The sequence below is a fragment of the Canis lupus genome, chromosome 14, assembly GCF_048164855.1.
Source record: "Canis lupus baileyi chromosome 14, mCanLup2.hap1, whole genome shotgun sequence".
Lineage (NCBI taxonomy): Eukaryota > Metazoa > Chordata > Mammalia > Carnivora > Canidae > Canis > Canis lupus.
The window spans coordinates 3,974,994-3,992,992 of record NC_132851.1 but is presented as its reverse complement, the minus strand read 5'-3'; the positions used below and the strand labels follow the sequence as shown (position 1 = coordinate 3,992,992).

At 35.1% G+C, this 17,999-nt stretch overlaps 1 protein-coding gene and 1 pseudogene across 2 annotated transcripts in view; one reads left to right on the top strand and one right to left on the bottom strand.

Annotated features, from left to right (window-relative positions):
* The window catches only part of RNF19A (ring finger protein 19A, RBR E3 ubiquitin protein ligase), a 52,559-nt gene extending 37,960 nt beyond the window's left edge, over positions 1-14,599 (top strand). For both annotated transcript variants that reach the window (XM_072774034.1, XM_072774035.1), the window contains 7 exons: positions 2,526-2,670; positions 3,626-3,788; positions 6,474-6,588; positions 7,076-7,237; positions 9,693-9,906; positions 11,147-11,290; positions 12,415-14,599. In XM_072774034.1, coding sequence (XP_072630135.1) covers positions 2,526-2,670; positions 3,626-3,788; positions 6,474-6,588; positions 7,076-7,237; positions 9,693-9,906; positions 11,147-11,290; positions 12,415-13,105 — 1,634 coding nt within the window. In that variant the 3' untranslated portion in view covers positions 13,106-14,599. The remainder of the gene's footprint in view (positions 1-2,525; positions 2,671-3,625; positions 3,789-6,473; positions 6,589-7,075; positions 7,238-9,692; positions 9,907-11,146; positions 11,291-12,414) is intronic.
* LOC140604383 (U4 spliceosomal RNA) lies at positions 11,768-11,898 on the bottom strand (annotated as a pseudogene).
* Positions 14,600-17,999: the final 3,400 nt, after the last annotated feature.

Sequence of the window (17,999 nt, the reverse complement as noted above, 5' to 3'; positions counted from 1 at the left end):
TGCTTGGCATGATAATAATTAATTGGCTCTTTCTTTCTGGTCAATCAGCTGAAGATAAAGAAATATGCTTAATCATCTGGTACATTAAATAATTTGTATTATGATGTAATTATCTTTAAACTGTGACAGTATTATATCTACATGAGACATTTTCTTATAGCTAGGAAGTTTATGCACTTGGAGTTAACATTTTAAATAAACTACATGTTTTTTATTTTTGTTACTATATTTTCCCCTTTATTAAAAATATGTGTAATTGGCTTTCCATCTTCATCTCTGACTCCTACTTCTAACAGCCCAAAAGATAACCAAACCACTGTTAACATTTTGTTATAAGTCCTTACAGGTAATATGGTTGGAGTGGGAAAGTTTTTAAACAGATTTTGAGAACTGTATGTTTTGTAATTTGTTGGGTTCCCCCCCCCCAACATGACAATAGCCCATACTTTAACAGTAAGTAAAAATATAATGATTTAAAAACAAAACAAAACAAAACAAAACCTTTGTCAAGCACACCCTAAATAGAAATGGGAAGCTTTTTCTTAATATGAGGTTGCTGTGGATTGATGCTCAGAGAAGGGGGCATCAATTGACCATCTAATCAGTAAAACAGCTCCTATTTTGGATTTTTGCATTTGAGAATATCTTGAGAGAAATATATAATTTCTAATTTGTTTTAAGAGGCAGACAAAACAGCCTTTTATAGATAAATAAGTACACAGTGGAAACATGCAGGTACGGATCTATAAAGAGACATCAAAAATACATTGCTTATGGTGTTCTTTTTTTCTTTAAAGATTTTATTTATTTATTCATGATAGTCACACAAAGAGAGAGAGGCAGAGACACAGGCAGAGGGAGAAGCAGGCTCCATGCAGGGAGCCTGACGTGGGATTCGATCCCGGGTCTCCAGGATCACGCCCTGGGCCAAAGGCAGGCGCCAAACCACTGCGCCACCCAGGGATCCCGGTGTTAGTTCTTTATATGTAATCTTAGCATATTAAAAGGCTGTTTTGTGGTTTAGAACCATAGAATGAATGGGGATGTTATCTTTCATTTTATTCTGAAGATTGCATGTATCAGAGCCAAAGTGGGGTCTCTTTACTCCCACCTCTAATTCAGATATTTACTACTTGAGGTATACTCTGGAATGAGGAAGTTTATTGATTAATATGCCACTTAAGCAGATAGTATTAGCATTTCTTAAATTTGAAGTACTAGACATTGTATCTGCTGTGAAAGCCAGCTTTTTTAAATTCATGCTTTAATTTATGCTGCGTTAAAAATGTTAAAAAATTTGTAATGCAGGGGATCCCTGGGTGGCTCAGCGGTTTAGTGCCTGCCTTCCGTCCAGGGCATGATCCTGGAGTCCTGGGATCGAGTCCCACCCACATCAGGCTCCTTGCATGGAGCCTGCTTCTCCCTCTGTGTCTCTGCCTCTCTCTCTCTCATGAATAAATAAATAAAATATTTTTTAAAAATTTTAATGCAGATTTTATGTTCTTTGGGTCATTTAAATCATGACTTATAAATATTTTTAATTTTTATATTCTAGTATTTATCATTTGTCTTGGTCTGGCTGCGTAGAGTTATCAGTTTGCTCAAAATTGTTTGAAATTGTTAAAATACTAATTGTGAGCTTTGACCAGTTCTTAAGTTAAAAAACAGCTTTGGCCCTAAAAGAAGCTCTAAAGAAACCCGAATTCACTGATAAAGCACGGGTGAAATTTGACTATAAAACTTTTAGAAAGGAAAATATAGTTTAATGCTTATCATGTAAGAAAATGGAACAAATACTTGAATTCAGCAGCTAATTGGAAAATATAACTGGCTACCAATAATAGTAAAATAATTTACTGTTTGCTATTAAATAGATGGCAAGGTTCAAAATAGTTGTAGAATTTGAGATAACTCTTATTCTATGTCGTGATTTTGAAACGTGCCATTTGATTTTAACGTGGCACCTGTGTGCATTGTAACCATATTATTATATACAAAAAGAGTACAGCAACAGCATTTGAATTAATTATTTTTTAAAAGACAAAGATAACTATTCTGCAGTATAAAGAATATCTAGATTTTAATAAAGTAGAGATGATTTGAAAAGTTGTAGAATACAAAGTGCCACTCAGAGAAGATAGCAATGGGATAGGAACAAAGAAACTTCACGTAGTTTGGAGTTCGCCTAGGGGCTGTCCTTGGTTCTCCTGTCTCTTTTTATTATTTTGTTACTGTTTGTTCTCATTGTTCCACTATTTTTGAAAATGTTTACAATTTGAAAATTTAATGTAAAACATGTTCCTTTTTCTGAGAAAAGAAGAAGAATACTTTTTTTAAAAAAAGTTATATAGATGTTCTTTGTAGCATTTCTTTTGGAAAAATATATGCTAAAAATAGTTGGCTTAAAGTTATCAGTTAACAAACTATGTAAAGATTTTTTGGCATTGCTACAATTGATTATCTACTAGACATTGTTATTTTTAGACCAGTTTTATGTAATAAACATCTCTTTATTTTCCTAATAGCTGATGATATAAAGCCATGTCCACGATGTGCGGCTTATATAATAAAGATGAACGATGGGAGCTGTAATCACATGACATGTGCTGTCTGTGGTTGTGAGTTTTGTTGGTTATGTATGAAAGAAATCTCAGATTTACATTATCTAAGGTAAGTATATAAAAGGAGCTATTTAGTCTGTGGTCATACCACCCTGAATGTGCCCTGTCTTGTCTGATACTGGAAGCTAAGCAGGGTTGGGCCTAGTTAGTACTTGGGGGGAAGGGAGAAAGAGCTCTTTATATCTAAATCTTTTATATATTTATTTTAGATAATTGGAAAGAATATTAAAGATTTTTAAACATGCTTATAAGATACTGAGAAGAATGTGTTTTATTCTAGTTACATAAATTTAAAAGGAACCAAATTATTGTGTTAGTCACTTGGGATTAATTAGTCAAAAATAGCAAACATAGATTTCTTCTTTTTTTGTTTGTTTTGTTAAACTTAGAAGCTAGTATTTTATACTCCTATGTAGCTTATACTAGGTCATAAATATTTCCATTTGATTGTCTTATATATAAATTCCCTCATTTAGTCCACAAAGAGAATTGTGTGCCTAAAAATAAGCATGTTTTGCATTAATTTATTCTTCAAAAGCTAACCTAACATTTTTAGGATAATAGAGGACTCAGGATAAATATTTAACTTGAATACTAGTTATCACTTTCTTTTTAAAATAACTGATGGCGGACAGCCTGGGTGTCTCAGCGGTTTAGCACTGCGCCTTCAGCCCAGGGCCTGATCCTGGAGACCTGGGATCAAGTCCCACATCAGGCTCCGTGCATAGAGCCTGCTTCTCCCTCTGCTTGTGTCTCTGCTTCTCTCTCTGTCTGTCATAAATAAATAAAAAATCTTTAAAAAATAAAATAACTGGTGGTAGTTCTTACATTGATATTTGGGGGGGGGGGTTTGTGGAGGGCTTTAATGAATTCAGAATTCAAGGAAAGGAAAAAATAAAACCTCACTCCTGAGTATGAGAATTCTTCTTTAGAATCATTGCTTTAATGTAATATAGTCATCGGTTATGTTTTAGAGCAGTTACAGTTATAATTTTTTCAATTAGTCCATCAGGATGTACTTTTTGGGGGAAGAAACCCTGGAGCAGAAAGAAGAAGATACTGTGGCAGCTGGGAACACTTGTTGGTGCTCCCGTAGGAATTGCTTTAATAGCTGGCATTGCTATCCCTGCAATGATTATTGGCATTCCTGTATATGTGGGCCGTAAGGTAAAATGCTTATTAATTCTTTATTAGTTTAAAATCTTCAGGTTTAAGATTGATATTGATGATTTTTGTTTTTTGTTTTGAAAGATCATTTTTATGATCATTTTTATACTGAAATATCTTCAGTATAAAACTATTTTTTCATAAGGTAATAAATTGTCAGTGTTTGGCAAACTTGTATGTATCCATAAAAAGTAGACTTGCTTTAAAATTACCTGAATCTGAAAACTTTAGTACATTTCCTTTCTAACTTTAAGTATTGAAGGACACACCTGCTATTTTTCTCATGGGTATATCCTTGTAAAGTTAGGTCTATAAAATGTTAATAGCTAAGTTACATATGCCCTCAAGGCAAAGAATAATTAGCCAGTTCCTGAATTATTTTGAACTTTAGTTCAAAGGTTTTATTTTCTTAGATTACTGCTATTAATATGCTGTTCTGTAGATTATAACAGTCTTGTGAAAGTCCAGATACCAATAATTGCCACTGGCCTATGAGTGATGAATTCTACTTCATTAGCTAAGCAATCTTTTTTGAAAGGTTAAAGGACCATTTATGAAGTGGCTAAGAATTCTGCTGTCTATGTTAATGGAATCTCAGAATTGAGAAGTAACTTTAGAAATTATCTGAGGGGATCCTGGATGGCTCAGTGGTTGAGCGTTTGCCTTCAGCTCAGGTCGTGATCCTGGGGTCCTGGGATTGATTGAGTCCCACATCAAGTTCCCTGCAAGGAGCCTGCTTCTCCCTCTGTCTGTGTCTCTGCCCCCCCCCCCCCCTCGTGAATAAATAAATAAAATCTTTTAAAAAACAAAACAAACTCCCTAAACTTATTTAAGGTCCCAAACATAGTAGCTGATTATAATAATCCTTCATGTAGTTACCCAAAACAAGGCTTTGCTAAAAGCAAGACTATTCAGATACTTGGAAATAGAAGTAGAAGGGAAGGAGAGACTGTTATACTGCACACATCTACAAATAATTCATAGAGGAGAGATCTCATTGTTCATGTCTTAGGTGCAGTTTTAAGTCCTCCTTTTTTCAAACGTATACTGAAAGGGTTGAAAGTTGTTGAATTAGTTTCCCATTGAAACAATGCTCTCTGTGCTATTTAGGGATATAAGTCAGCCCAGGAAAACTTGTTAGGTTGATAAAGTAGCTAAAAGCTTAGTCTTTATTTACAATAACAAATAGAAAATGTGGCACAAGAAAGTAAAACAAAAAATTAAGTTGAACCAGAGATAGAATAAAATATGATCACTGTGATTGAACATTGGTGCTTAAGGATGCAAAATTTTCTGGAAGATTCCTATCTACTCTGTCAGTTTTTAGCTTTGGCTTTTCTCTGCTTCATTGCTAAGTTTTTCAGGAATGGTAGTGGGGAGAGGAACAAGAATTAACTGCAGTACTGAAGGTTGATGAAAGATGCCTTGGGAGGGTCTGCCATTTCTGCGTGCATGGACTATTTAGGGAAGTATAGAGGCTCATTTCCTAGGAACTTAGTTAATGCTGGCAGGATTCTCACTAGGAAATGTGAATGCTTCTCGTCTCATGCATGCTTCATCCACCTTCCTGCCCCAGCTTTCTCACTGTTTCCTATCTCCTACAAGGCTCATTGTACTTTATAGCCTTCAAGACAACCACGTAATAGATTATTTTATTAAATCTCACCTGTAACATTGTGCATAAGTCAAGTATTTTAGAGACTACCCATACATTTTTGGGGGCTATTTTGAATCTCTTGAAACAGAGGAGAAATATACTTTATTAGCTTTAGCCCTTGCAAACCATGAAACCAAAGAGACTGAGCTGTTCTTGAAGTTCAGATATCTTACAGACCACTTTCAATGTGATACTAAATTCTATTTATTAATTCTATTTAAAATTGTTTATTATCTCACAAGCCACTTCTAATGTGATATTAAATTCTATTAATCTAAGTTCATATATCTCACAAGCCACTTTCAATGTGATATTAAATTCTATTTATTTTAATACAGTACCTATACTGTACAAAGATGCGAAGAGATCTAACTCCTGTCCTCTGGAAGCATTATTTATTCTTTTTTTCCTCTTTCTGCCTTTTACTTTGAACTATAAATGAGATCCCGGGATTCTGAGTCATTTGACATTTTTCTTTATAAAAAGGGATTCAAGAAAAAAATTGACTAATTTAGTGATATTTGCTTCTTAGTACTGCTTGTTAAGGTCCATTTAAAAAAAAGTGTGGCAGTCTCCCCTAGAAACCAACTTTTATCATTTAGGGATGCCTATTTAGAAAGAAACCCCATGGAATGCTAAATTTATTAGAAGTAATCTATTAGTCAAGCATCCAATTCATGACTATATTGAAGATCATATTCTTAATGCCTTTTTCTTTGCTCAAAACATGATTTTACTCTTCTTGAATAAGATTATACATTTACTCAAGACTGTTTAAAAGTAAACACAAAGTAAAATCTATTAAATCACTGTCTTATTTAAGCAAATTATTAATAAGGACTAAATTATACATAAGAATATGGTTTAAGAAAAATAGAACAATTTATCTTGAATTAAGACGCTTAAGTGAATGAAATTATGAAAGAAGTCACTTTAATTACTAGCAAATGTAGATCTATTTCATTTAAATTAAATATATAATGTGTTTTCTCTTTAAACCCCCACCCCATTTTTATTTTTAATTCAAGATTCACAATCGATATGAAGGCAAAGACGTTTCAAAGCACAAACGGAATTTGGCCATAACAGGTGGTGTAACATTGTCTGTAATAGTATCTCCAGTTGTAGCTGCAGTAACTGTAGGTAAGAAAATGCTTAAAAATACTGATTACCTCAAATTTTATAAAATTTAAGTTTTACAGAAGGATTTTTTCAAAGCAAAGCATTATATTGCAGAAGATTAAGAGAGTTTTTTTTTTTATTAAGGACAATATAAGCTGAGCCTGCAGAAAGCCTCTCATTGAGTGTATTGGTTAAAAGTATTATAGACTCAGAAACCTAGAGTTAGGATAATTGGCAAATTCTTATTGGCTCATACCCACCCTTACCACTTTCTCAAGCCTTGGCTCTGAAAAACAAAAAGGTTTACATCTTTTTTTCTCATGCGTGTCACCTAAGAGGTTAGAAGCTTTGAATTTGTCTCTTCACAGCTAGATAAATCCATTTTGGGCAAGGATTGGAAAACAGCAGCACTTTTCTCCTATACACTTTCTCTTGAAAAGGCTTTCTGAGAACTCATGTTTCTGTGATTATTTTTTAACTTACAATTACTAATTTAATTCCTCTCTAGGTATTGGTGTTCCTATTATGTTAGCCTATGTCTATGGTGTTGTTCCAATTTCTCTCTGTCGAAGTGGAGGTTGTGGAGTCTCTGCAGGCAATGGAAAAGGAGTCAGGATTGAATTTGATGATGAAAATGATATAAATGTTGGTGGAACTAACACAGCTGTAGGTAAGTCTTTTAAGCAAAGGAAGAGGATGTACTTATTAATAGTTTTAGTTGGGAGAATCGGTAACATGCAAATTAGAATTTCCATTGCCCTCCTTTCACTAGGCCTAATAGCGTTCATCCTGAAGTACATCAGTGAAATGAACTGCCTGGGAAAGGTGAATGGATGAAAGAGGTTGGAAGAGTCCTGGGTACCTAACCTATACTAGAAATGTAATGTTGTAGAAATTCTAGACTTTTAATCTTAAACTTTGCCTGAAATAATACAAATCGGTAAAACAGGATATGAAGAAAAAGGTAGTTCATAAAAGAAGTATAGATAGCTAGTGAAGAGAGAATATCTTTAACCCAATGTTATTCAAAGAAATATTAATTAGAACAATAACTGGAGAGTGAAAAGGCCCTCATAGACTGCTAGTAGGAGTAAATCTTAAGAAATGTGTGTGTTCTATCTTCTGGTAATTCTTATTATAGAAATTTGTCTTCAGGGAATAATCAGGCAGATGTGCAAAGATAATGTCCACTTTCTTACCTCCCATTCTCTATTGAACCCACTCCAATCAGATTTGGCCCCTACCACTCCATAGTTTTATCTTGACCACTCCACCAAAGCAGAGTCACGAATGACCTCTGTGTTACCAGATAAAATGGTCAACTCTTGGTTTTCATCTTAATATAACAATACACCTGACATGGTAGACCATGCCCTCCTTCTTGAAACATTTTCTTATCTTCAGAGAAACCATTTCTCATTTCATCATATCTCCTAATCATTCCTTCTTAGTCTTCATCTACACTCATTCCCTGAGTCATCTCACCTATGAAATAACATGTAGCCTGACCACTCATACATTTGTATCTAGGCTAGAACTCGCCTCTGAACTTCATGTTTGTATATCTAACTCTCCTCGTTAATCTAAATATCTAACAAGAATTTCAAGGTTAACTTGTCTGTAACCAAACTCTTCACTCTAAAACCTGTTCTCTCTAGTCATCATCCACTCCTCATTTGGTAGCCTCTCCATTCTTGCTGTTTGGACCAAAACCCCTCACTTAGAGTGATTCCTCCTGTTCCCTTCTTACCTTACATGTGATCTGACAGCAAAATCTGGTGCTCCCTTCAATATTTAGCCATAATCCAACCATTTCTCATCCTCTCCACTTTAGTCCAAGCTACTATCCTTTTTTTGGATTTTTCAGTCCAAGCTACCATCTCTATCCTTTTAATAGCCTATTATAATATAGCCTCTTTAGCTGATCCATCAGTTTCTCATCTTTCTGCTCACTATTTCACAGTGTGTCTTTCTTATGCTCAGAACTCTCCTAGTGCTTCCAACTGTCATGGAGAAAAAATCCCCAATCCTTATCTTGGACTATATGGCCCCACATGATCTGTCCTGGATTGCATCTCTGAACTCCTCTCTTGTCACTCTTCTATTTAATACCACCCCTTCCTTGATGTTTTTGAGGATGCCAAGTACACCGCCACTTGCAGGCTTTTAAATTGGCCCTTCTCTCTGCCTGGTATAGTCTTACCCCAGATAATTTTATGGAATATAGTGGTATCAGGTCTTGTAATAGCTTGTATACAATTCAATCTGTAGAACATACCAAGAAATCAGCTTGTGGTGCACTTTATTGACCTGGAGAATAATAAGCTCTTTAAATGAAACCCTTATTGAAAACACATATTTTCCTCCAACAGTCAGCTAAATTTTTCAACAGATTTTTTATAGAATTCCTAAATCTTCTGGATTTTTTAAAAGAAGTGGTGAGCTTTTTTTTTTTTTTTTTTTTTTTTTTTTTTAGGATTTCAAGCCAGTTTATTTTAGATTCAAGGTAAAAGTTTGATTCCTTAAAAGCACTTATTCACAGTCTGTAATAAGTTGTTTTTTGTTTACTTGGCTTCTTAGGGATGGGGGCTATACCTGTCTTCTTTGATATTGTATTTTTAGAACCTGGTGCTTGATTTCACCATCTTTATTTATTTCCATTATCATACAAAAATCCTAATATCTTTAATATTAACAAAAGGAGAAAGCCAGTTTTCTCCTCACATTTATTCTCCATCCTCATTTCCTTTTTCTTCTTTCTTAATATGAGTGTAGTTGACACAAACGTTACATTAATTTCAAGTGTACAACATAACGATTTAACAAGTTTCTACATAATGCTGTGCTCGCCACAAGTGTAGCTACCACCTATCATCATAGAAAGCTATTACAGTAAAAAAAGTGGTAACCATGTAATACTGAGAGTCAGTCCCTAATCCAGTTTTACACTCTGAGATAGCTCCCTGTCCTTTTACCCCATAGTTATGTGTTCCTGACTCCAGATGTTTTTCCTATTCCTGTGCATGTTGTATAATGAAAGGTCCTTTCTGAAATCATGGAGGAATTTAAGAAGAGGGAAATGAATAATCACACTTACGTAATTTCTTTAAAATATTTACATTTAGACACAACTTCAGTAGCAGAAGCAAGACACAACCCTAGCATAGGGGAGGGAAGTGTTGGTGGTCTGACTGGCAGTTTGAGTGCAAGTGGAAGCCACATGGATCGAATAGGAGCCATTCGAGACAACCTGAGTGAAACAGCTAGTACCATGGCCCTAGCTGGAGCCAGTATAACAGGGAGTCTGTCAGGAAGTGCCATGGTGAACTGTTTCAACAGGTAAGAAAAATGTCCTTTTTTTGTTTTGTTTTTTGTTTTTTGCTTTTGTTTTTACTTCTGTTATCTCAGGTGTGAATTAGATGAGAATTTTGAATGATTATGTAATTATGTAATCATTATGATTATTTGTAATCCTATGTCAGGGCTGAAAACAGCAATATTAAGAATGAAATTTAGTGGTAAACAGTAAAATTTTTACTTGTTTGAATTTTCTGTCTATATACCCGTGCTGTGATAAAAACCAAGTCTAAGGCATTTGTCAGATTAACTTTTAACTTTTTAACTTTTTCCCTGCATTATTAACTTTTTCCCTGCATTTGTCAGATTTGATATGAATCTGTGTTGGATCTGCTTTGGTGGACACAATAAAGGCAGTGCATAAGCCTGGACCTTACCTCTGGTGGTGGCAGCAGCTAGATGTTAGAAAAGGAAACACTGGCTGAGGCCTGGGGGGAGCAGGTGGAGTCAGGATGTGTGAGAATGTGTCAGCTGAGGCCAGGGTAGTCTAGTCCCCCGGAATCATTTTGTGTGTTAGTGCTTATTTTGTTCTCATCAAGTCTTTTAAAACAGCCATACATATAAGTAGGAAAAATTAAAGCATTTTTATCTTCCTTTGTTTTTCTCTAAGTCACTATTCTTGACTTCTGTTTATTAGCTTTGTTGTTTTTCTCTTAATGTAGGATAGTATACATGAATTAAAAAATAAATGGTCATATTTATCTTATTTTTGGGTAGCTTTTATTTTTTTTAGGTAGCTTGCTTTTATACTTTTAAACACAAACTTAAAAGTTATAGTAGTGTTTATTATGACTTTTTTTTAAAAGAATTGGGTATTAAATTTATAGGATCGTTTTTAATATATAGATGCTCCAGATGTTTTGATCCACTAATCTGTCATGTAGACTGGTTTTTAATGTATTCAGATATTGTTTCACACTCAAACATGGCAAATAGAGATTTAATTAAAATCCTTTATGTCCTTTCTATGTCACTCTGTTACTACCTTACTTGGCAGACAGCTAATTTTTCCTATTTTATTTCAATGGCTGGTACTGTTTATTTGCTGCAGTAGAATTTGAATAATCAAATAAAAGGAAACTAATAAAAAGTGTTGATAGTTGTTTCTAAAATAGTTTTTGTTACTAGGGTTCTTATCTGAATGATTTGAAGATACGATACATATTATAGTAGTCTGATATTATATGTTATTTCAGTTTTTATCTTCTCCCTGCTCTTTAAGGTTGGAAGTACAAGCAGATGTCCAGAAGGAACGGTACAGTCTAAGTGGAGAATCTGGCACAGTCAGCTTGGGGACAGTTAGTGATAATGCCAGCACCAAAGCAATGGCAGGATCTATTCTGAATTCCTACATCCCATTGGACAAGTAAGGAAAGAACTATTAAAGAGTTAAAGTAGTTTTCAGATTGTTTTTTGTTTCTTTATTAAAGATTTTATTTATTTTAGAGAGAACACGAGTAGGGAGAGGGGTGGAGGGAAGAGGGAGAGATCCCAAGCTGACTCTGCACTGAGCACAGAGGACAACTCCAGGCTCGATCCCACGACCCTGAGACCAGAGTCCAAATCCAGAGTTGGACACTAAACTGACTGAGCCACCCAGCCACCCCTTAAAATTAATTTTAAAAGAATTATTCCTATCAGACAAAATTATCATAAATAATGGTTACCAGCTATTAGGTTCTCCAGGAAGAGAAAATGATGAGATGTCCAGAGTAGGCAAATCCAGAAAGTAGATTAGTGGTTACCAGAGGCTGGGGGCAGGGAGGCATGGCAGCAGACTGCTAGTGGATAGAGGGTTTCTTTTGGGAATGATGAAAATGTTCTGAAGTTAGTTGGTGGTGATAGTTGCACAACTATGAATATACTAAATAAAAACCATTGAATTGTGCACGTTTAAACAGGTGAACTTTCAATTAGCAATAATCATGCCTTGGATAAATTTCATTGGCTATGATACTGCCACTGCGCAAAGCTAGGTGAGTTTTGTGACATGTAAATTATATCTCAGTAAAATTCTGGAAAAAATTGGAGAAGGTAACATAGTACCTGGAATAGCATAAGCAGTAAATGTAGCTACTTCTATTTTTTTTTAAATTGAAATATTATTATAAATACAGTCCTTTGGGTACCTGGGTGGCTCAGTCAGTTAAGCATCTGCCTTCAGATCAGGTCATGATCCCAGAGTCCTGGGATCAAGCCCCACGTTGGGCTCCCTGCTCAGTGGGGAGTCTGCCGCTCCCTCTCCCTCTGCTCCCCCCACCCCCGCTTGTGCAATGTCAAATAAAATCTTAAATAAATCAATGAATAAATACAATTCTCTTATTTCAAGTAATGTTTTAATAGAACATATCCTGCATTAATTTGTTCTGATAGTTTTATGAAGTCTTTGAATTTTTCACACAGAAACCTCTCTCCCTTTGCTATTTATTACCTGAAGAAAAATAAAAGGAAATTAGAAATTTATTTACATGTGTTACTCTTATGTTCCAGAGAAGGCAACAGTATGGAGGTACAAGTAGATATTGAATCAAAGCCATCCAAATTCAGGCACAACAGTGGAAGCAGTAGTGTGGAGGATGGCAGTGCCACCCGAAGTCATCCTGGTGGTTCATCCAGTGGCTTTCCTGAAGGTAAAGTCGGTGCCACCAAGTGGTCCAAAGAAGCAACAGCAGGGAAGAAAGCAAAAAGTGGTAAATTGAGGAAAAAGAGTAACATGAAGATAAATGAGACCAGAGAGGACATGGATGCACAGTTGTTAGAACAACAAAGCACGAACTCAAGTGAATTTGAGGCTCCATCCCTCAGTGACAGTATGCCATCTGTAGCAGATTCTCACTCTAGTCATTTTTCTGAATTTAGTTGTTCTGACCTAGAAAGCATGAAAACTTCTTGCAGTCATGGTTCCAATGATTATCATGCCCGCTTTGCTACTGTTAACATTCTTCCTGAGGTAGAAAACGATCGTCTGGAAAATTCCCCACATCAGTGTAGCATTTCTGTGCTTACCAAAACCGCTTCATGTTCAGAAGTTCCACAATTGAATCATATCGCTGAAGAACATGGTAACAATGGAATAAAACCCAATGTTGATTTATATTTTGGTGATGTACTAAAAGAAACAAATAACAACCACTCACATCAGACAATGGAATTAAAAGTTGCAATTCAGACTGAAATTTAGGCCTGTGAATGCTGCAAATTAATTACCATTGAACAACCTTGTTTGGAGCTGGTTGAACTACATGTGACTACTTTAAGTTTCAAGTTACTAGCAAATGCGGGGTTATATAATCTAATGCAGATACATTTTCTGTGTTCAGCAAAGCATTGTGTTTCATGTGGATCTTAATTACCAAACTTTGAAATGAAGGCTTTAAAAGTGCATTATTGTAAGGACAATAATTAAGTATGTTTTGTGTGTTTGCCACAAAACATTACTTGAAGCACATACTTGTGTATTTAGATAGAAATTTGGCTTAATTTATAATCAATATAAAATACTAATACAGTTAGAAACATTCTTACAAAGAAAACTTGAGGTTGGGAGATAAGTGGTTAGTGACATTTTATTGAAACCACTAAGGGATACTGTTTAAAGAACCTTGCAGGTTACTCTCAGTATATGATACTCTTTGTAACATTTCTATTCATAACTGGGCATAAATTTCTTTTTTTTTTTCATATGCAATGTGGATATATAAAGCTTAATGCAGCCCATTTGCTACCATTTGGATACTTAGACACTTTGAGCAAGATTGTGGCAGTATTTCTTTGAAATAGAAATATCTGGTACTCTATATATCTTGTGTATTGTTGATGCCATCTTAGAAGTAAAATGTAAAGGTAGGTTATTATGTATACTGATAGCACCAAATAAGATGTATAAAACTACAAAATAAAATTCCATTAGTTTGTAAGTATTACAAAAAAAGTCACGTGACCTTCTACCAAGAGGAAGTTTGCACCCCATTGATTCTTGGTGCCTTTGAAATAGGCTGGATCTTAAGGACCTAGTTGTTTGAGGAGTTTGCTCTGTTGTTTTCCATAATGCCCTCTCTAGACACCTTGGATTATGTACACAAATACAAGATAAATAAACATAAATATGATTAATAATAACAATGCTGAAAAAGTATTGGCCTACCAAAGACACACTCAGGCTTTAGTGAATACATAACCTCAGTTTTAAGACATGCGTATCTTCTCCAATCATGAAATCAAAGCACAGTGCAGAGTTTGTACCAAGTACTAAGGAGGGGTCTACGTATGGCTGGCTTTATTTTCTTTTGCTTTTGTTTATGGAAGGTGTTCAGCTGACATAAACAGAAGTTGGCCAAAATACTGCCTGTAATGTTAATTTCCTATATAATTTACTTAAATAAAACAGGTTAACCTCAATGATAGTAGTTGAAATGTTCCATCTTATGTGTTTCTGTTAAGTATTACCATTATGGTGCTACTGAGCATTTTCTTTTATAAAAAGAAAAATGCCATGGGCTGCAGTCTTCTTCCACCATTTTTTCTCACAAGGTCCATTAATATGCTTATAACACTAGTGCCAGTTATTTTAGTTGATAATGCTTATTATGATATTTGTATATTTGTTTGCATTCCAATTTTGTTCAATAGTGAGTGTGTAAACTGCATATATTAAATAAATGTAAATACTAATGTATTGTTGCCTTATGGTTTGTGTGCAGGTATTTTTATAAGAATAAGAATAGTCATTTGGCACATGACAATTATAAATATTTCAAGCTATTGAGATGATTCTATATATTGATCTCAGCCCAAAAGGAAGCATTTACTGAACTTCTCAACAAAGTGTTGACACACAAGGAATCCTTTCTTCATGTCTAATACCTGTCTTTCTTCTAGAAATAAGCTGTTTTATTATCAGCATATTTCATTTTTTAAAGTGAATTGGTTGGAAAATAAATAGATCTATCCTTAAATTGTGAAGAGAAGTATTGTAAGTCAGAAAAATAAAAAATCTTAGAAGACTGTTCTAAGAAATTCTACTCTGGCAACATTAGATCATGAAACCAGAGCCATTTGAATTGAAGGTAGTAATTGTAATCAAATGCTTTCTATCCTCATGCCTTTATATAATACATCAGTGATTTTTCTGATTTCCTGTTACATAGTTAATACTTAATGAAAATAATATGTATGAATTTGTTGATTACCTTGACATTTCTGTAAAAGGCTAAAGATTAAATGGAAAGCTAAACGACTCTTGGAGGAATACAACAAAAAGGGTGCCATATAGGAGGTCAGTTCCTCTTCTGTTTGTACCCTCAACCTGTACCACCCTGGTCTCATTTGAAAATAATTATATAAACCTTTCAGCTGGCTTCAGAAGTTCCTTCATCTCTCAGGAGTCATTCAAACTTGAATTTATTTAGTACTGAACCAAATTCCCCTGGAGCTCAACTCTAGGACTAGCCTAGATAGAACAAGAGAAGACTCCAGGGTTCAAGACCTTATTAACTCACCAAAATCTTTGAAAGACCCTTTGTACATTGCTTTCTTTAAGGTCTGGGGGGGGGGGGGGGGGACATCACATAGTAGTGGGAGATAATACAAAAATTATAATGGTATACCCTACTGTTAATTATATAGACTACATCTTAACTGGATTCTCTTAAATGTACAAATTCATAGCTTCAGAGCACTGAATTAGCTTTTTTTTTTTTTTTTTTTTTTTTTTTTTAATTTATGATAGTCACAGAGAGAGAGAGAGGCAGAGACACAGGCAGAGGGAGAAGCAGGCTCCATGCACCGGGAGCCCGACGTGGGATTCGATCCCAGGTCTCCAGGATCATGCCCTGGGCCCAAGGCAGGTGCTAAACCGCTGCGCCACCCAGGGATCCCTGAATTAGCTTTTATGTTAAATTCACACAATCCTCGGTCTTATTTTCGGCAAAAATTGGGTTAATTGTAAATATGTAATACTTTCTATAGCATATTATCTAGTTAAGTATAATTTTGATCACCAAAGGACTAAGTATATGTTAAAAACCATCATAGCTATTAATTCCTACATGAGCAAAATCCCTAAACTCCTGTTCCTCTGACCGTTTTGCCTTTCTAATCAGAGTCATCAGGATTTTAGGATTGTGTTTTATATGGTTCCTTTTTATGGGCTTATTTCATTTATTTACCTTAGAGTATGAGATATTGCTAAAAGCCAATGTTTACACACTGGTCAGTATTTATTTGTTTATTTTTAAAGATTTTATTTATTTATTCATGAGAGACACAGAGAGAGAGAGGCAGAGACATAGGCAGAGAGAGAAGCTGGCTTCTTGCAAGGAGCCCGATGTAGAATTTGATCTTCGGACCTGGGATCACGCCTTGAGCTGAACACAGTTGCTCAACTGCTGAGCCACCCACACATCCCCCACACTGGTCAGGTTTTTTTTTGTTTTGTTTTTTTTGTTTTTTTTCTCCACACTGGTCAGTTTTAAATGCTCAGAGTAGTATTCTAAATTTGAGAGAGTTACAGTGTTTTGGTAGCCAATATTTAATAGATGAATAGTGAAGAAGTTTGCAGTTTTTAAATTTAGTTCAGGGATCCCTGGGTGGCGCAGCGGTTTGGCGCCTGCCTTTGGCCCAGGGCGCGATCCTGGAGACCCAGGATCGAGTCCCACGTCGGGCTCCCGGTGTATGGAGCCTGCTTCTCCCTCTGCCTGTGTCTCTGCCTCTCTCTCTCTCTCTCTGTGACTATCATAAATAAATAAAAATTAAAAAAAAAATAAATTTAGTTCAAATTTAATCACCATACTTCATATGCCAGTTAGAATTTTTGTGATTTCTATCATAAATAAATAAAAAAAAAAATTTTTAAAAGGGATCCCTGTGTGGCACAGCGGTTTAGCGCCTGCCTTTGGCCCAGGGCGCGATCCTGGAGACCCAGGATCAAATCCCACGTCAGGCTCCCGGTGCATGGAGCCTGCTTCTCCCTCTGCCTGTGTCTCTGCCTCTCTCTCTCTCACTGTGTGCCTATCATAAATAAATAAAAAAAAAAAAAAATTAAAAAAAAAAAAGAATTTTTGTGATTTCTGCCAATTTATTCATTCAACAAGATAAACTATCTGGAGATAGAGCATTGTATCAAATAAACAGACACGGTGCCTTCAATTAGCTTATATTATACTTGGGAGAGAGTCATAAAAAAATATATATATATACACATAGTCTGGTGATGGGTGCTTTAAAAAAATACAGAATGTGGAATAAAGTGATTAGAGTATTGGATAGTGCTGTTTTATATAGAGCAAACCAGAAAGATCTCTTTTTAGATAACATTAGTTCAAAGATCTAAAAGAAGTGGAGGAGAAACGGGTAGATACACCAAATGGATGAGCATTACAGAAAGAGATCTCTCAGGTGAGTTAACATACTTGGGAGTTTGATATCTATCTGCCTCCTTGTTTTTCTTGGAGAGTGTCTTGACTGTTCTTGACCCTTTACATTTCATAACCATTTCGGAATAACCTTATTGAATTTACCAGCTTTAGTTGGAATTTTTTATTGAGTCTATAATTATCCCTGTAGAGATCTTTTGTGTCTTTTGTTAATTTTATTCACAAGTACTTGATACTTTTTGGATGCCATTTTCTGTTTGTTACTAACAGTATATAGAAATATAACTGATTTTCATGTAATGATTTTGTATCTGGGAAATATTACTCTCAATTCCAGTAGTTTAGTTTCTTTGAAATTTCTATATGCACAATCATCTTGGAATAATGTATTTTTTATTTAACACTTGTACAGTCCTTTGACAAGTCAAACACTTTCTGTGTACTTCTAAAATATTTTCAGAACAACTCTGTGAAGGAGGTATTCATTATCCCCATTTTATAGATGAAGAAAGAGAGACACAGAGTTAAGTACTTTGTCCAGGTTGCATGGCTGGTAAGTGGCAAAGCCAGGATTCAAACTGTTTTGTTTCTTCCTCTTTGATCTTTTCATCATGTATTTCTTTTTCTAGCCCATTTGCACTGGTTGGGACTTCAGTGTAAAGTGCTAAATAGCAGTGGCCGTGGGGGCATTGTTTACTTCTT